This window comes from Rana temporaria, chromosome 1 (genome assembly GCF_905171775.1).
Source record: "Rana temporaria chromosome 1, aRanTem1.1, whole genome shotgun sequence".
NCBI classification, from domain to species: Eukaryota; Metazoa; Chordata; class Amphibia; order Anura; family Ranidae; genus Rana; species Rana temporaria.
The window spans coordinates 327457108-327475061 of record NC_053489.1 but is presented as its reverse complement, the minus strand read 5'-3'; the positions used below and the strand labels follow the sequence as shown (position 1 = coordinate 327475061).

At 42.2% G+C, this 17954-nt stretch overlaps 1 protein-coding gene across 2 annotated transcripts in view; it reads right to left on the bottom strand.

Moving 5' to 3' along the window:
• SVEP1 (sushi, von Willebrand factor type A, EGF and pentraxin domain containing 1) overlaps positions 1–17954 on the bottom strand; it is a 503752-nt gene that overhangs the window by 37343 nt on the left and 448455 nt on the right. Inside the window, exons 43-46 of one of the 2 annotated variants that reach the window (XM_040360710.1) lie at positions 16173–16346; positions 14576–14749; positions 10504–10680; positions 8658–8828 (exon numbers count right to left, since the gene is read on the bottom strand). In XM_040360710.1, coding sequence (XP_040216644.1) covers positions 8658–8828; positions 10504–10680; positions 14576–14749; positions 16173–16346 — 696 coding nt within the window. The remainder of the gene's footprint in view (positions 1–8657; positions 8829–10503; positions 10681–14575; positions 14750–16172; positions 16347–17954) is intronic. The other variant, XM_040360718.1, reaches the window with a different exon arrangement.

Genomic DNA, 17954 nt, shown 5'->3' with positions numbered 1-17954 from the left:
CAGAACAGTGACAGGAGTCGGAGACCATCATCATCAGGTACTTGGGGGGATGCACACTGGCGGCAATTTATGGGCACACTGATTGGCAGCAATTGATGGGACACTGATTGGCAGCAATTGATGGCACACTGATTGGCAGCAATTGGTGGCACACTGATTGGCAGCAATTGGTGGCACACTGATTGGCAGGAATTAATGGCACACTGATTGGCAGCAATTGATGGCACACTGATTGGCAGCAATTGGTGGCACACTGATTGGCAGCAATTGGTGGCACACTGATTGGCAGCAATTGATGGCACACTGATTGGCAGCAATTGGTGGCACACTGATTGGCGGCAATTGGTGGCACACTGGCGGCAATTGGTGGAACACTGATGGGCAATTTGGGCACACTGGCAGCAATTGGTGGCATACTGGAAGCAATTGATGGCATTGGCACACTGGCAGCAATTGATGGCACACTGGTTTATGTATGTCTTATTGTCTTAGTGATTGATTAACATCACAACTTCATTGATTTGAAATTGATACCCTTTTTTTTCGTATGATTTTTGCTTTTGCTCATCACTGCCACACACATGCAGCCATGCATTGCACGTGTGTGGCAGTAATGAGCAAAAGCAAAAATAATACAAAAAAAAGGTATCAATGAAGTTTTGATGTGAATCAATCACTAAGACAATAAGACATACATAAACCATAATTTATGACATGGCATACATTGTCGTTTGGCAATACATTGTCGTTATGGGGACAATGTCCGCAGTCTCTGATCCTCTCTAGTATCATTGTCCGCAGTCTCTGATCCTCTCTAATATCATGTCTGCAGTCTCTGATCCTTTCTAGTATCATGTCTGCAGTCTCTGATCCTTTCTAGTATCATGTCTGCAGTCTCTGATCCTTTCTAGTATCATGTCTGCAGTCTCTGATCCTTTCTAGTATCATGTCTGCAGTCTCTGATCCTTTCTAGTATCATGGCCGCAGTCTCTGATGCTTTCTAGTATCATGGCCGCAGTCTCTGATCCTTTCTAGTATCATGTCTGCCGTCTCTGTCCATCTCTTGTAGTATTTTGGGGTCAGTCTGGAGCTCCTCTTTAAGTTGGCTGCTATGTATACAGTTTTCTACATGCAGAGATTTTTTTTTAAGAACAGAAGAAAACCGTGCGCAGTAATCTTGATGCATCGTGATGCATCGCGGAATCGAATCGAATCGAATCGTGGACTTGATAATCGTAATCGCATCGAATCGTGAGACCGGTGAAGATGCGCAGCCCTACCGCATACACACCATCACTTTATGTGATGAAAAAAAAACGTCATTTTCTGTGAAGTAAAAAACGACGTTTTTGAAACTTCAATTTTCAAAGACGAAGTTGCCTACACACCATCGTTTTTTCACAATGCTCTAGCAAAGCGAGGTTACGTTCACCACGTTTTTCCATTGAAGCTCGCTTCATAACTAGCTTCTGGGCATGCGCGGTGTAAAAACGTTGTTTTAAATGTCGTTTTTTGCTACACACGGTCAATATCTGTGAATTAAAAAAAAAAGACGTTTTGAAAAACGACACATAAAATTGAAGCATGCTTCAATTTTTTTTTGTCGTTTTTCACAAGACATAAAACAACGTTTTCCCCCACACACGGTCATTTAAAGTGACGTTTCTAAAAACGTTGTTTTTTTTCATTACATAAAGTGATGGTGTGTACGCGGCATCATACTTATTTTTAAGTCAAAGCACCATTTAAAATTCCATTCTAATATGGTACAAACTGAAACTAATACCTTATTTGCCGGTTTATAAGAAGACCGGGCGTATAAGACGACCCCCTAATTTTACATTTTTTTAAGATTTTTTGCCTGAACAAACCGTATAAGACGACTCCCCTCCCAAGGCTTCCAACGCTTCATATTTCTTCCTTCTGGAGCCATATTCTTCATTCTTGCTGGAGTTGGAGCCAATTACAGCGAGCGATGTATTCTATTAATGAATACAAAGCCTGCTTGAATTGGCAGAGGCTGTAACATCATCAGCCTACGCCTCTCTGACTCTCAAAGCCAATCCCAGCAGGCTACTGTATGTAGCCTGCTCGGATTGGCAGAAGTTGTTACTCCAATCCAAGAAAGCTCTGTATTCATTTGAATACATTGCTCACCAGGATTGGCTAAGCGGTACACACTTTATATTGTGTAATGTGAGTGTCACCGGCGCAAGAAAGTATTAATATAAGTAAACTGCTGCAGTACCGTATGTGCCTCCAAAAGGAGGTAAAAGTAAATACTGTATATCAAGAAAGTGTTACTGTGCCAATCCAATCAAAAAAAGTTTAAATTAGATTCAATATTAGAACCAATATACAATATATGAGTGCAAAAATATGCAAGTAAATCCCTAGTGAATACTAGGTTGTGTGCAAAAATTGCAAGTGAACATGCTATGTGGGTAAACTTGTGCAAAATATATATAATAAGGAATATGAGAAAACCATAAGTGTATAGATATGAATATCCTTTCAAAATACCATGTACTATATTAAAATAGCATATAAATATTAACATGCAATGTGCAAAAAAAAAAAGGAAAAAATTCCAATATGAAACAACAAAAAAGATTTTCAATAGGAAACAGCAGAGAAAAGTCAAATTCACAATGTGTCCCAATAAGAACAATCCACTGCTTATGGTGCTCCTTGTGGTGAATATATTATAAAGGTGCAACTTTATCTTCCACCCGATAAACACGTGCCACCATCACCAACTGCTAGATTAAACACTCACCAGACCAAGAAAAACAGAAGGCCTCAAATTATTACTTTTCTGATAGCCACTATATCTGTCCTCCTTCTCCCTCTCTCAAAGGTTCCTTAGTGTCTCAAAAAACAAGGGGCTCATCACGGTGTAGTATGTCAAAAAACGTTTTAATAAAAAGTAATAAAAACAGTGGTACACTCACAAGAAAGGTGCCTCAGACCGGCACCGGGTCCCATTGGCAGTATCGAGCGTATCAGCCGCTCACCAGCGTGTGTGTTGCTCCTCGAGCAGCGTGCGTTCCACGCCTCTGTTTCCCTGCAGTTCAATGGCAAGCCACAACGTGTGACGCACTTCCGCTCTGCGTGTATCCCAAAAGCCTCTACGCGTTTCGCAATTATTGCGTCATCAGGAAGCTATGGGTGTGACGCAGAGCGGAAGTGCGTCACACGTTGTGGCTTGCCGTTGAAACACAGGGAAACAGAGGCGTGGAACGCACGCCGCTCGAGGAGCAACACACACGCTGGTGAGCGGCTGATACTCTTGATACTGCCAAAGTGACCCGGTGTCGGTCTGAGGCACCTTTCTTGTGAGTGTACCACTGTTTTTATTACTTTTTATTAAAACATTTTTTGACATACTACACCATGATGAGCCCCTTGTTTTTTGAGACACTAAGGAACCTTTGAGAGAGGGAGAAGGAGGACAGACATAGTGGCTATCAGAAAAGTAATAATTTGAGGCCTTCTGTTTCTTCTACTAAGGTAGTCTTATACGCCAGCAAATACAGTAGTTTTATTTAACAAAGAAGCATTCAAACATGTGGGACACCCAACATTAGAGATGATGTATTCTTCCAAGTGTTTTTCTTCTCCCTCACTCAGCTATTGTGACCCCGGTGCTGACAGAGCAGGGCAAATAAGGATGCTGTACAGGCAACTGATGACATAATTGGTTGTTAAAGTGGAGTTCCAACCACAATTAGCATTTTTTAAATGTATGTCCTTTCATCCTGCGTTTTTATAATATAAATCTGGTCACTTACTATTTTACAATCCGCCGCCGATCCGCATAGATATTCAAAAAATATAATTTATAAAACTATATCTACACCGTTGTCATTTTGCTTGTGGGCATTGTGAAGCCTACAAGCACTTACTTCCTGGAAGTCTTGGATGGGGAGTGATAATTGGGTAGCGCACTGCATCCTGGGAAATGATGACACACATTTCCCAGGAGCATTAGAGGGAGATGATGTCAGAATCCTAGGTGATTTCAAAGGCAGATTTCGTGGGACCGCATAGCAACAGGCATTTTTAGGTCTAATGAGCACAATAATGAAAAAAAGAATTGTGATGGAAACTCCACTTTAAACAATGATGGCTAGAAGGTTTTAATGGAGTACAATAAAAACCTGTGGCTTTGTGTAGCTAAAAGGCAGGCTTGATCCACCCGCTGGCTTATATACAACTTTTGTGCAATTTTTAGGCATTTTGCCCAATGTTTTGCCCATGTTGCCTAGTCACTGTGGTTAAAATAAGGCTGTGTTATAGTATGCACATTTTGAAACTCAGTTACATGGGTGCAGAGGGCCATGAAGTGGCATGTGTTTAAGCATCGGGGAGGTGCCTATGAGTTTATGCTGCTTGTGTACAGCTCCTGTACAAATCAATGTACAAGTGTCAATGCACATCCAAACATTGCATACATACAGGGATATATGAGTGACTCTAGAATAGATGCAGGCAGTTTGGTGACATGCATACACATACCTCCCCATTTGGAGGGACAGTCACTCATTTTGAACCAAATCCCTCAGTCTATCTTTCCTTCACAGTTGTCTTTTTTGGACAGATGTGCAGGCTTGTATAATAAATGCAATACTTAACTACTCAAAAACATTATACAATAAACAGATCAAACAGGCTTGTTTTATTATCATATTATTGTTTAAAGTATAAAGAAAAATGTAGTGATGAAAAAAAAGCACTTTTGGATTTAGCCAATCATTTTTTGCTGATTAATTCTACATGGACCAGGATGTATGGATTTGTGTCCTTTGCCTACATACTTTGTGTTCCTCTGTCCCATCTCAGAAAGCTGGGGGATATGCATACTGCCACAGCCTGTCATTGAGTGGTACAGGTGGCTGTACATAAAAATCCATCATTCCCAGAACTATGAAAAACTTCCTGCCTGCCTGGGGTCACTACACTCACTCGTCTATTCTATTTACATTTACTTTTTAAGGAGTTACAGCATATTTTTTTTTCCTTTTGTGATAAAGGTTTTACATAATTGAAAAAAATCTGACCATTACAAGCACCCCTGTCAGTGTTAAATGGTTTGTCTCGACCCTCTAGTTGCAACTTTTATGGGCCGTACACACGACCGAACATGTCTGCTGAAATTGGTCCGCGGACCAGTTTCAGCAGACATGTTCGGTCGTGTGTAGGCCCGAGCGGGCAGGATTCCAGCAAACATTTGCCCGCCGGGCCTTTTTCCAGCGGGCAAATATTTCTGGACTTGTTTTAAAACAGCCCGCTGAAATCCTGCCTGCTCGGACATGTTTGGTCGTCTGTACAGACCTACCGTACATGTCAGTGTATGTCAGGTAAGTCAGTGTATGTAGGTCACTACGTCAGTGTATGTAGGTCAGTGTATGTAGGTCAGTGCATGTCAGGTAGGTCAGTGTATGTAGGTCAGTGTATGTAGGTCACTACCGTCAGTGTATGTTGGTCAGGTAGGTCAGTGTAGGTAGGTCAAGTAGGTCAGTGTATGTAGGTCACTACCGTCAGTGTATGTAGGTCACTACCATCAGTGTATGTAGGTCAGGTAGGTCACGGCCCAGCAAAAAGAAGCCAGCGTCACATACACTACCCCCCCCCCCCCGGTTTCCTGCCTTGGACTTCGGGCTGACGCCCCTAGTCTTTTTGCCACCCAGCAATGCCCCTGCCGCTCCTCCTCCTCTGAGTGTATATTTAAATTGGAGGAGGAGAGCAGTCACATGACCATCTATGTAAAGTCAGAGGAGAGCAGTCATGTGACCAGGTCAGTGAAATAAATGGAGGTAAATGGAAGCTTCATTTTACAATAGGAGTGACACAGGAGGAGCAGTGTGAAAGTGTCTGGCAGTGATTTTTTTAACTGCAGAGTATGCTGGCTGTGCTGTCCCAGGAGACCAGGGTTCTCATTGGAGTGCAGGGGGGGGCTGTATACTAGATGGGGGGATGTATAATGGATGGGGGCTGTGTACTGGATGGGGGGTGTATAATGGATGGGAGGCTGTATACTGGGGAGGGGGCTGTATACTGGATGGGGGGCTGTATACTGGGAAGGGAGCTGTATACTGAATGGGGGGCTGTGTACTGGGGGGGCTTTATACTAGATGGGGGGCTGTATACTGGATGGGGGGCGGTGTACTGCGGGGGGCTGTATAATGGATGGGGGGCTGTGTACTGGGGAGGGGGCTGTGTAATGGGGAGGGGTCTGTGTAATGGGGAGGGGGCTGTTTACTGGATGGGGGTTGTATACTTGATAGATGCTGTGTACTGGATGGCGGCTGTGTACTGTGCAGGGGGAGGGGGGCTGTGTACTGTATGGGGGGCTGTGCAATGTGCAGGGGGAGGGGGGCTGTGTACTGTATGGGGGGCTGTGTACTGTGCAGGGGGAGGGGGACTGTGTACTGGAAAGGGGCTGTGAAAACATTTTTTATTTTGCCCATAACTCCAGGTGATTCTGATTTCTTCAAACTCTTATGCCGCATACACACCATCACTTTATGTGATGAAAAAAAACAACACTTTCTGTGAAGTAAAAAATGACGTTTTTGAAACTTCAATTTTCAAAGACGAAGTTGCCTACACACCATCGTTTTCTCACAATGTTCTAGCAAAGTGAGGTTACGTTCCACCACGTTTTACCATTGAAGCTTGCTTCATAAGTAGCTTCTGGGCATGCGTGGATGAAAAAACGTCTTAGAAAACGACGTTTTTTGCTACACACGGTCAATTTCTGTGAAGTAAAAAGTGCACTTTTGAAAAACGACACATAAAATTGAAGCATGCTTCAATTTTTTTTGGTCGTTTTTTACAAGACATAAAACGACGTTTTCCCCCACACACAGTCAATTAAAGTGACGTTTTTAAAAACTTCATTTTTTTTCATCACATAAAGTGATGGTGTGTACGCGGCATTAGACTGATAGAAACATATTCAGCAGGAGGATCCATATAAATTAATATCCTTAGAATATCAGCGCAATAAACTAAAACATGAGCCATACTGCTTGGAGGACGCAAATTAAAAGTCACTCACATACAGCTATATTGCCAACTCTCTGCAGAATCCCTCAGCCTGCAGGTAATAAAGACTTTTAAGACGGTCTTTACATTATACATGCACAATGATACACATTGAATTACTCTCTTAAGATGAATATTTATCCCTTGCCGCTCCCTTTTGGTAATGTAACATATTCTTTTATCTGTAACGGAAATGGGTTTTTATATTGTGCACTTATCATTTTTATTGAATGGTATTTATTACATTTGCAGAGGAAATTTTTACTGCATGATTTACAAGGGATTAAATGCTCTTGTATTAGTCATTTTCTTAGAAGCAAACACACATGTAAAACTAGTCATAAAAATAAAATAGTAAGCTACCTGCTCCAAGCCCAATCATAATCATCAATCATTTCTGGGAATCATACCTGTTAGAAAGGTACTGTAATGCAGCACATACTATTTAATAGGCTCACTTATTAACAGCAGGCAAAAAGCAATAGTATTGAGCAAACCACAGTAGCCCAAAGCTAAAATAGAACAGGACTATATTTTTCATGTCAGTTGAGGTAAGCCTATTTTCGGAAATGCTCATTTTCACAAGGCTGCAATTCATACCATTAAATGCAATCAAGCTGCAATCATAAGTCTGATTACATTATAGGGTTAACGGTTGTTTTTTTCCTTGAGACAGAGAAAACCTGATTACAATATAATAAATATATTCACCGCCTCTGCCTAAAACTATATTTCTATTTTGGTTTGTTCAAAAATGTCAAGTCTGTTGGCTTCCTATATCTTTCAAGGAACCCAACGTGAGATATCTTCAGTACAATTTCACTTGCATCTTAGTTTTCAGTCCTACTTCACAGCCTTGATCAACTGATGGTGTCACACTTCCCAAATCATTTTTTCACTAATGTAAAACAAGCGAATTGTGGAACAATCTAGCTGCAAGAAGTTACACATTTAATAGGTATAAAGCCTACCAACTACTATGGGTAGATTCCCTAAAGGTTCTTTGCCTCCTTCCTGAAATGTAACTTAAGCTGAAGAACATTTTAAAAACTTAAAGTGATATTATTTTTTTTTAAATAACAATACCACTGCACAGAGCAGCCCTGATCCTCCTCTTTTAGGGTCCCCCTCCAGCACTCCTAGCCCCATCCCTCTTTTCAAGTTCCTCCAGAACAAACAGTTTGCTATGGGGGCACCTGAGCAGTCTTGCTCCCGAACCGCTGCTCTGCGTGTCCATTCACACACAAAGCCGTGGCTCAGCCCCACTCCCTCTCTCCTCAATGGCTCACTGGCTGTGATTGACAGCAGAAGGAGCCTATCTGTCTCAGCCAATAAGGTGGGAGAGTCCCCGTAGAGCCGAGGCTCCCATGCCTATCACTGGATTGAGATGGCTCAGGTAAATATTTGGAAGGGCTGGGGAACCTGCTGCACACAGAAGGTTTTTTTTTACCTTCATGCATAGAATGCATGAAGGTAAAAAACATTGTGCCTTTACAACCACTTTAAGATACTTGGCAAACCAGTCAGGTGTTAAACAACTATCCAGTCTAAATGCTTTGCTTGGGAATTATAATATATATATAAAAATGAATAATCTGTATTACCTTTACAGGATGGAGGTGTAGTCCATGTCTGATTTTCCAAGCAAACACTCCTAATTGATCCCTCTAACATATATCCACTGTAACAAGAATATGTCACCATGTCTCCATAATGGTGGAATAGTCCACGCACCATTGCATTTGGCACATAAATTGGAGGTCCACAAGAAATTTCTAAGAAAAAAATAATAATACAAACATAGCAAAAATATTGTGTATTAATGAATAGCACAAGAATTAGAGATCCACAAGAAAGCTCTAATAGAAAATACATAACTTTACAATAGTAAAAAAAATCTGGTAAACTGTTTATTGATAGGAAACCTGTGCACACAAACAATCTTACATATCACATCACAGCGTATAGTACAACAAGGTTACAATTCACAGGCATGCCAATAAAAAGAGTATGCATTGATATGCTTATCAGTATAGAACCTATTTTAAACAATACTACTAAAACGTTTTAACCAACAGAAATGGCAATGTGTGATGCTAAGAGAAGTATGGGTTTGGGGGTTATTGTACAATCATACTTACCTAGGTGGATGCAGTATGGGTCCAATGCTGCATCTGTCCCCCGGCGCCTCTTCTCTGAGAATTAAGCGATTGAACATCAGCAGTGGCTTGGTTCTCTCACCTTCCTGAGCAGAGAGCTGCTGACTGTCAATCAGCAGCTCTCCTGCTCTGCTCCTCTACGCTCACTGGAGCTCTGAGATGTGGAACGGCGTGGAGCAGCCGTTTTAGGCTCTCAATGGCTTGCTGATAGGTTGAGATGGCCATCATTCCAGATGGAATCCAGACTCCCAAAGTCAGAATGACGCAGTGCCTGTACTGATCTGTGTGACGTTAGCAGAGAGCGGACTTCAGACCACTCTCTACTGAAAACGGGTCACAGGAGTGCGAAAACTAGTTGCCTTCCTGTGACCCTAAGGCCCTGTACACACGATCGAACATGTCTGCTGAAACTGGTCTGCGGACCAGTTTCAGCGGACTGATCCGACCGTGTGTACAGCCTAGCAGACAGGTTTTTCCAGCAGACAAGATTTAAAGCATGCTTTAAAACTTGTCGGCTGGAAACCCGTCCGTCCAACATGTCCGCTGGTTAGTACACCTAACCAGCGGACAGATATCTCCCGCATGCGTCGAATGGATTCGACGCATGCGTGGAAGTATTTTACTTCCTGGTTTGATGACGTGGCGGCGTCAACGTCACCGCCACGTCACTGCGCTGTCTGTCCGCAGGGATTTCGGTTTGATGGTGTGTACAGCCATCAGAACGAAATCTCCGAGCGGACATGTCCGATGAAAACGGTCCGCGGAAGTACAGCCAAACAAGCTCAGGCTGGACTTCTTTAAAAGACTGTGATATTGAATCTACCAAAACAAACATATAAGGAGTTGTTTTGAATGAACCAAGAGTACCCCAAAAAATATTTGTATAGTTTTCTTTTGGCAGATCACACACAAGTAAAATATTTTAATTCCAGAAAAGCATAGGGAATTCTAGCCAGGAAACAGTTCAGATGCATTTTTCTGCATGTTCTACCAGGGTTCCCTGCTTACATCACTGACTACAATATTACATCCATTATAATTGATATGGTGAATTATATAGTGCTTGCTCATTTTTTAATTTGTAGCTTTATCCCAATGTGTGCCACAGATACAGAGGTTCTAAACAGCCATACAGTATGTATAGAACTTTAGATATCATATTTTAATGAATATATTAAATACATAAATAGAATAGAATCTAGTAGAATTATTCAGTTTGCAATCCTTCTAGTGGATTCTAAATTACACCTCCCAAATAGCAGCAATTAATGGTCAACAATGAGAAGCTTACTTTCACATTTGGCATTTGCTTCTGTCCAGGTTTCATCAGCATGGCACGTCATAACATCGTGGCCCACAAGTCGATATCCCTTTCTACATTTTATATACAATTTCTGGCCAACATAAAACTCTGTCTCTGTCACAACTGAATTCTCTGGGATAACAAATGGCACAGGACAAGGATTTGCTGTTCAAAAAAGAAAAAAAAGAAAAAAAGTTGAATATTTGTAAGAAACATTTTTGTGTATTCACTAAGTCCTGATACTTGTAGGGGTGGCTACTGAGAATTTGGAAGCAGAAGAAGTAGCTCTCTAATGGCTCATTTTATTAAACTGGTTTAAAGCGGAGGTTCACCTAAAAGTGAACCTCAGCTTTTCGGAACCCCTCCCCCCTCCGGTGTCACATTTGACACCTTTCAGGGGGGAGGGGGTGCAGATACCTGTATAAAACAGGTATTTGCACCACTTCCTGGTATAGACTCCCGCGGGAGTCCGGCCCCTCCGCGTCACCCCCCCGCTGTGTTCTGGGAAACACCCGGCTCCCAGAACACAGCGGGGAATGGTGCAGCATGACTCGCGCATGCACAGTAGGGAACCGGACAGTTAAGCCGCAGCGCGGTGAGAGCCGTTTGGTAGCTCATCTTCGGCTGCCGACGTCGCGGGTGACCTGGAAAGGTAAGTGTACATTTTTAAAAGTCAGCAGCTGCTGTATTTGTAGCTGCTGGCTTAAAAAAAAAATTCAGGTGAACCTTCACTTTAAGTAAAATCACTGTAAAAAGACTATCAGAGTAACAATATTACCGAAAGCATATACAAAGAATATATTTTAAAAATGAGAAGTTAAGTGTCCAAATTGGGCCCAAGGTGTCAATATTTTATGTGGCCACCATTATATTTCCAGCACTGCCTTAACCCTCTGGGCATGGAGTTCACCAGAGCTTCACAGGTTGCCAATGGAGTCCTTTTCCAATCCGCCATGATGACATCACTGAGCTGGTGGATGTTAGAGACCTTGCGCTCCTCCACCTTCCATTTCAGGATGCCCCACAGATGCTCAATAAGGTTTAGGTCTAGAGATATGCTTGGTGAGTCCATCACCTTTACCCTCAGCTTCTTTAGCAAGGTAGGGGTCGTCTTGGAGGTGTGTTTGGGGTTGTTATTATGTTGGAATACTGCCTTGTGGCCCAGTCTCCGAAGGGAGGGGGATCATGCTCTGCTTCAGTATGTCACAGTACATGTTGGCATTCATGGTTCCCTGAATGAGCTGTAGCTCCCCAGTTCTGGCAGCACTCATGCAGCCCCAGACCATGACACCCCCACCACCATGATTGACTGTAGGCAAGTCACACTTGTCTTTGTACTCCTCACCTGGTTGCCGCCACACACTTGACAACATCTGAACCAAATAAGTTTATCTTGGTCTCACCAGACCACAGGACATGGTTCCAGTAATCCACGTCCTTAGTCTGCTTGTCTTCAGCAAACTACTGTATTTGCTGGCTTTCTTGTGCATTAGAATTAGAGGCTTCCTTCTGGGATGACAGCCATGTAGACAAATTTGATTCAGTGTGTGGCGTATGGTCTGAGCACTGACAGGCTGACCCCCCACAGCTTCAACCTCTGCAGCAATGCTGGCAACACTCCTATGTCTATTTCCCAAAGACAACCTCTGGATATGATGCTGAGCACGTGCACTCAATGTCTTTGGCCGACAATGGCGAGGCCTGTTCTGAGTGAAACCTGTCCTGTTAAGCCGCTGTATGGGCTTGACCACCGTGTTGCAGCTCAGTTTCAGGGTCTTGGCATTCTTCTTATATCCTAGTCCATCTTTATGTAAAGCAACAATAATTTTTTTCAGATCCTCAGTTTTTTACCATGAGGTGCCATGTTGAACTTCCAGTGACCAGTATGAGAGAGTGAGAGCGATAACACCAAATTGAACACACCTGCTCCCTATTCACACCTGAGATCTTGTAACACTTATGAGTCACATGACACCGGGCAGGGAAAATGGCTAATTGGGCCCAATTCAGACATTTTCACTTAAGGATGTACTCACTTTTGTTGCCAGTGGCTTAGACAATAATGGCTGTGTGTTGAGTTATTTTGACAGGACAGCAAATTTACACTGTTATACAAGCAGTACATTCACTACTTTACATTGTAGCAAAGTGTCGTCACATGAAAATATATAATAAAATGTATATAAAATCTTTGCCTATGCATATGCACATTCATAGTTTTTTAGATTGATTTATATATCCCTTTTGCCACTCTGCAACATTAGCTTTAAAGTGGAACTTCACCTGAAGTATTTGTAGCTGATGACTTTTAATATATATTTTTTTATAACTGATGGCAGCTATTCTGTAACCACTACATTACGGGGCACTTAAACCCCCTTCCTGCCCAGACCAATTTTCGGCTTTCTGTTTTGACCTGGAGATCTGGCCAGTAACACACCTCTTGATTTATTGAGACTTAACTCTGAATGAATAAACACAGGGGGGCACAGCAGACAGCAGCCCTGCCAGTGTTAAGTGGTTTGACTCATCCATGTGAACTGATACCTTCTGCTGGAGAGCTTGAGCTTGGGAAAAACAGCAGACTTGGTGGCTGGATCACCAGATGAAAATAGAAGCAAGCAAGCATGAAAAATTTAATAAAAATCCATAAAATCTAAAAAAAAGGTAAGGTGCAATACAATTAATGTTTGCTTTTGGGTTAAAAAAAAATAAAAAATAAAGTTTTGCCTTTAGAATTACTTTAATAATTTGAATTTAAATCTGCCAATACACACAAAGCGTCATGTGATAGTTAACGTCAGTTATAACCAGGGCTTTTTTTCCAGCAGGAACGCGGAGGAACGCAGCTCCGGCACCTCCAACACTGTATGTAATGGAAAGGGGTGCTGGTGTGTGCTGGAAAGTCTATTGATGCTGTCTGTGGGAGGATCAATTGTCATTGAAGGTGATATATTTATCAAGATGGTATATTGTTTCTGGTGGGGGAATCTATCGTTGCTGAAGGTGGGTCTTATGTTGCTGGGGGGTCAATTGTTACTGGGAGGAATCTACTGTTGGGAAGGGGGTTCATTGTTGCTGGCTGCTGGAGGGTCTATTGGTGCTGTCTGCAGAAAGATCTGTTGTTGCTGCCGGAGGTCTATTGTTGCTGAGTGGATATTTTGTTGCAGGTAGTCCATTGTTGTTGGGGGTGTCTATTGTTGCTAGCTGCTGCGGATTTATTTTACTGCTTTTCTTGTGATCATTAACAAATTCCATAACCACAAAATTATACTTGGTTCTGTATTCTCGAAAAGGGTGGTAAAGGCAGATGGAACCAAGCAATGGTGCTCGGAGGTGGGTATGGGCAGAGACAAGGGGTGAGCCAAAAAGTGGGAATTACAGCACCTCTTGTCTGAGAAAAAAAGCTCTGGTTATAACACAGTAAAAGCACAACAATTTCACTTTGTATAGGGTAGATTACACTTTAATGCCTAGTACACACGATCGTTTTTCCCGTCGGGAAAACTGCCATGTTTTCCCTTGGCTGGGAAAACCGGCCGTGTGTAAGCTCCTTAACAGTTTTCCCGAAAGGAAAACTGCGGTTTAAAAAATAAGAACATATTCTCTTTTTTCTCGCTGCAAATCAAATGGGTTTTTTTTCCCGCAGTTTTCCTATGGGAAACACTGGATAACAGGATAACACTGAGAGGGAGCATACACACGGATGGTTTTCCTGACCAAAGCTGTCCTGGCAGTTATCCTGTTGGGAAAACCTGCCATGTGTACATGTGTAAAAGGGACCAAGCCGATTCCCGGTTTTCCCCTCGGTCTTTTGACCGTCGTGAAAACCGATTGTGTGTACTAGGCATAAGAGGATGACATAAGTGTACAATTCATAGGGCTGGAATTTTTACATCAAATCACTTTACTATACCGCTTAAACAAAGGTAATCATAGATATACCTGCATTGACTAACTCAGTTTTATGATACAAAGACTGTCATTGGCGTTCTGTGAAAATGTAAAAGGTGTTTGCACTGTACAAATATAGGTATGTAAGATTTAAATAAACACACACGTTTACAGACAGGTGTGGGATAGCTCCATATTCCATTTCCTGTACACTCTGCTATATGTTCACCATCCAGGCTATATCCATCAAGACACTCGTATTTTACACTGCTTCCAACAGTTACATTGTCATATTCAGTATATCCATTATCTAACTGACTTGGAGTTTCACATCTTGTTTCTGAAAGAAGAACATATTGATTAGACCATATTACTATATGTACATTTGTATCAATGCAACTGTTCTTGTTATTTTGCTATATACTGTATTATAAGATATACTCAAATTTTTGACTTGATAAAGATCAGTAATGCTTGCATTGTGTACCCCGTTAAGCAGATTCAATAAGAAAGAGTATAATACTACACAACACATCCTTGTAGCTAGTTTGACTAGTATAATATTGACTTTTTACTGGTGTTTACCTATGTTTCCTGGAACGCTGAGCTTGCTATGCCGTGCCTATGACCCATGAACCGTTGCTGACAAACTTTTTTATACCTTATGTAAGCTTTAAATTATAGATGAGCTTTGGTGGGTTAAAGAATAACTATTTTAAATTATGTTTATTTAAATCTTACATACTTTTATTTGTATAATATAATTATCTTTTAAGTTGCCCCCATCCACCAACCCAAAGTTTTACTCTAATCTTCTTACTGCAAGGTCTACTTGGTGTAGTCTACAGGGCACCCCAGAGTTAGACTAATACTTTGTGGGGTGCTAGGGGTGGGGGTAACTCTAAGGCCTTGTACACACGACCGAACATGTCCGCTGAAACCGGTCCGTCGGACCAGTTTCCGCGGACATGTTCGGTCGTGTGTAGGGCCGACCGGACAGTTTTCCGGCCTAGCGGACAGGTTTCCAGCGGACAAAAGTTTCTTAGCATGCTAAGAAACTTGTCCGCTGGAAGCCTGTCCGTCGGACATGTCCGATGGTCAGTGCGACTCATCGGACATGTCCGCTGGCCCGAAATCCCACGCATGCGTCGAAGTGATTCGACGCATGCGTGGAAGCATTGAACTTCCTGGTGCGCGCACGTCACGGCGTCATCGTCGCCGCCACGTCACTGCGTATTCTGTCTGCGGGGAATTTGGTCTGATGGTGTGTACACACATCAGACCAAATGATCCCAGCGGACATGTCCGATGAAAACGGTCCGCAAACCGTTTTCATCGGACAATGTCTGGTCGTCTGTACGAGGCCTAAGAATAATTATACAAAAGTATAGATAGCCTTTAAATGATACAGGGAATTATTTTAGCTCAGGCACTCCAAGGACAATATTACTGTTACAGAATTTCTAACTTCATCACATACCAATTCATTCTTTATCATGTTTAATAAATTAAAGATCCAAAAGGAACATTAAGGCTCCCTTGTAACGGGAACAGTAGATGTATGAAAATAAATCTCAAAGACAACACAAGAAATACAATTAGTGAATGGACCTGCTGTTATCTCATACATACAACTGATGTTGTACAGTGTGGTCCAAAAGGCTCAAATAAAAAAGCAATAGAGTAATAACATTAGCTGCAGAATCATTTCCCCCTTTGGCTGAGACCTCAATTCCAGGACTGGCCTAAACATCTACACTTACCCTTGCAAGTTGGCAGAGGTTGACTCCATGTTCCATCAGCAAGACATGTCATATTCTCTGGGCCAACAAGATGATAACCAGGATTGCATATGTAGGTGATATTACTACTATATGTATTTCCTCTTGAAACAGAAATGGCATTCTCTATAACTGGATAAGGCACGCAGGTTACACCTAAGCAGAGAAAGTAAGGAAGCAAGTTAATTTTCTTTGTAGCCTAAGCAATTATAAGAGAGAACATTACAAAATATTTCATAATAAAAAGTGAGGACCCTTATAAGGCTCCAAATAACAAAATATTAATGTATGCATATTTTCATTGCTGTGTGTTTTTTGCTTGTTTTTCATCACGATTGAACCATCTGTGCATGTTATTTTATTGGTTCGAATGTACAAGTTAATTTACAAAGAATATTGCATTTGTTCTAACATCTCAAAATACTGCTATTTATATATAACTACAAGATAGTTATAACCTAAGGCCAATGAGTTTAAATGAGGTGTATTTTGAGGAAAATAGTATGGCAAGTATAATCTGCCAAAATAAGCATTACTTTTAGCCATGTGGCTGATATTTTACAGAAGAAATATTCTTAAAGGGGTTGTAAAGGTACAATTTATTTTCCCTAAATAGCTTCCTTTACCTTAGTGCAGTCCTCCTTTACTTAACTCATCCTTCCATTTTGCTTTTAAATATCCTTATTTCTTCTGAGAAATCCTCACTTCCTGTTCTTCTGTCTGTAACTCCACACAGTAATGTGAGGCTTTCTCCCTGGTGTGGAGTGTCGTGCTCGCCCCCTCCCTTGGACTACAGGAGAGCCAGGACGCTCTCTACGTTGCAGATAGAGAAAGGAGCTATACATACCTTTTCTGAAGCCGATCAGGTCAGGTCTCCAGTGGCGGAAGCTCTGTGCAGGAGATAGTCAACAACAGCTGTAAAGAGCATGGGAAGTGACATCACCAATAGAGTTATTATGGGGCTTCCATTGTCGGCTGCCTCCTCTGCACCCATCTCCACAGAGTAGCCGCCGCTGACAGCTCAGCGTGGGACCAAACCGGAGCAGCTTCAGAAAAAGTTTGTATATCGATTTCTTCTTTACAGGGCTAGATAGGTTATTCTTAGATTGTGGATGCCAGTAGATTTACAGATTTTAGTTTTAGGGTGAACTTCTACTTTAACCCAAAAAAGGACCCTATTGGGGAATATGGGACTTTTAAGGTGCTGCTTACTAGTGAAACTATATATAAGAACTGTTATGGTATAAAAAAAAATATTATTATTACACCTATAAAAGGGCCACAACAACGTGATCCCCTAGCAGTAAATTCCTGTGGAGACAGGTTTGCTTTGTGGGTCCGGGAGTGCAGGCACCGTTCATGTTGGGGGCGGGTATGCCATAGAGCAACCACGCCTCCCCCCTCTGGGAGGCACCAATGTGCCAAACATTGTTGCCATGGTGATCCAGACGTGCTCGTGCGTGGGGGGGCGCCCCCCAGAGTCCCCAGTGTTGTGCGGGTCCAGGTCAGCCTGTGGAGGAGGTGTTTCCTCCTCTTCATACCACGCCACCTATTTACATTCGTTTTGCGTCAGAGCGGCATGACGTCACACGCGGCGCCGTTCATGACGCAAGTGAGTGATGGTACACACACTGTGGGGTCTTCTAGGAGTCATACCGTCCACACAGCTGAAGAAAGGTACACATTTTTGCTCACATAGAAACCTTATTGACACCTACATGAAATGATCGGTCAATATTTTGGGCGATAACAACCTCTTTGACC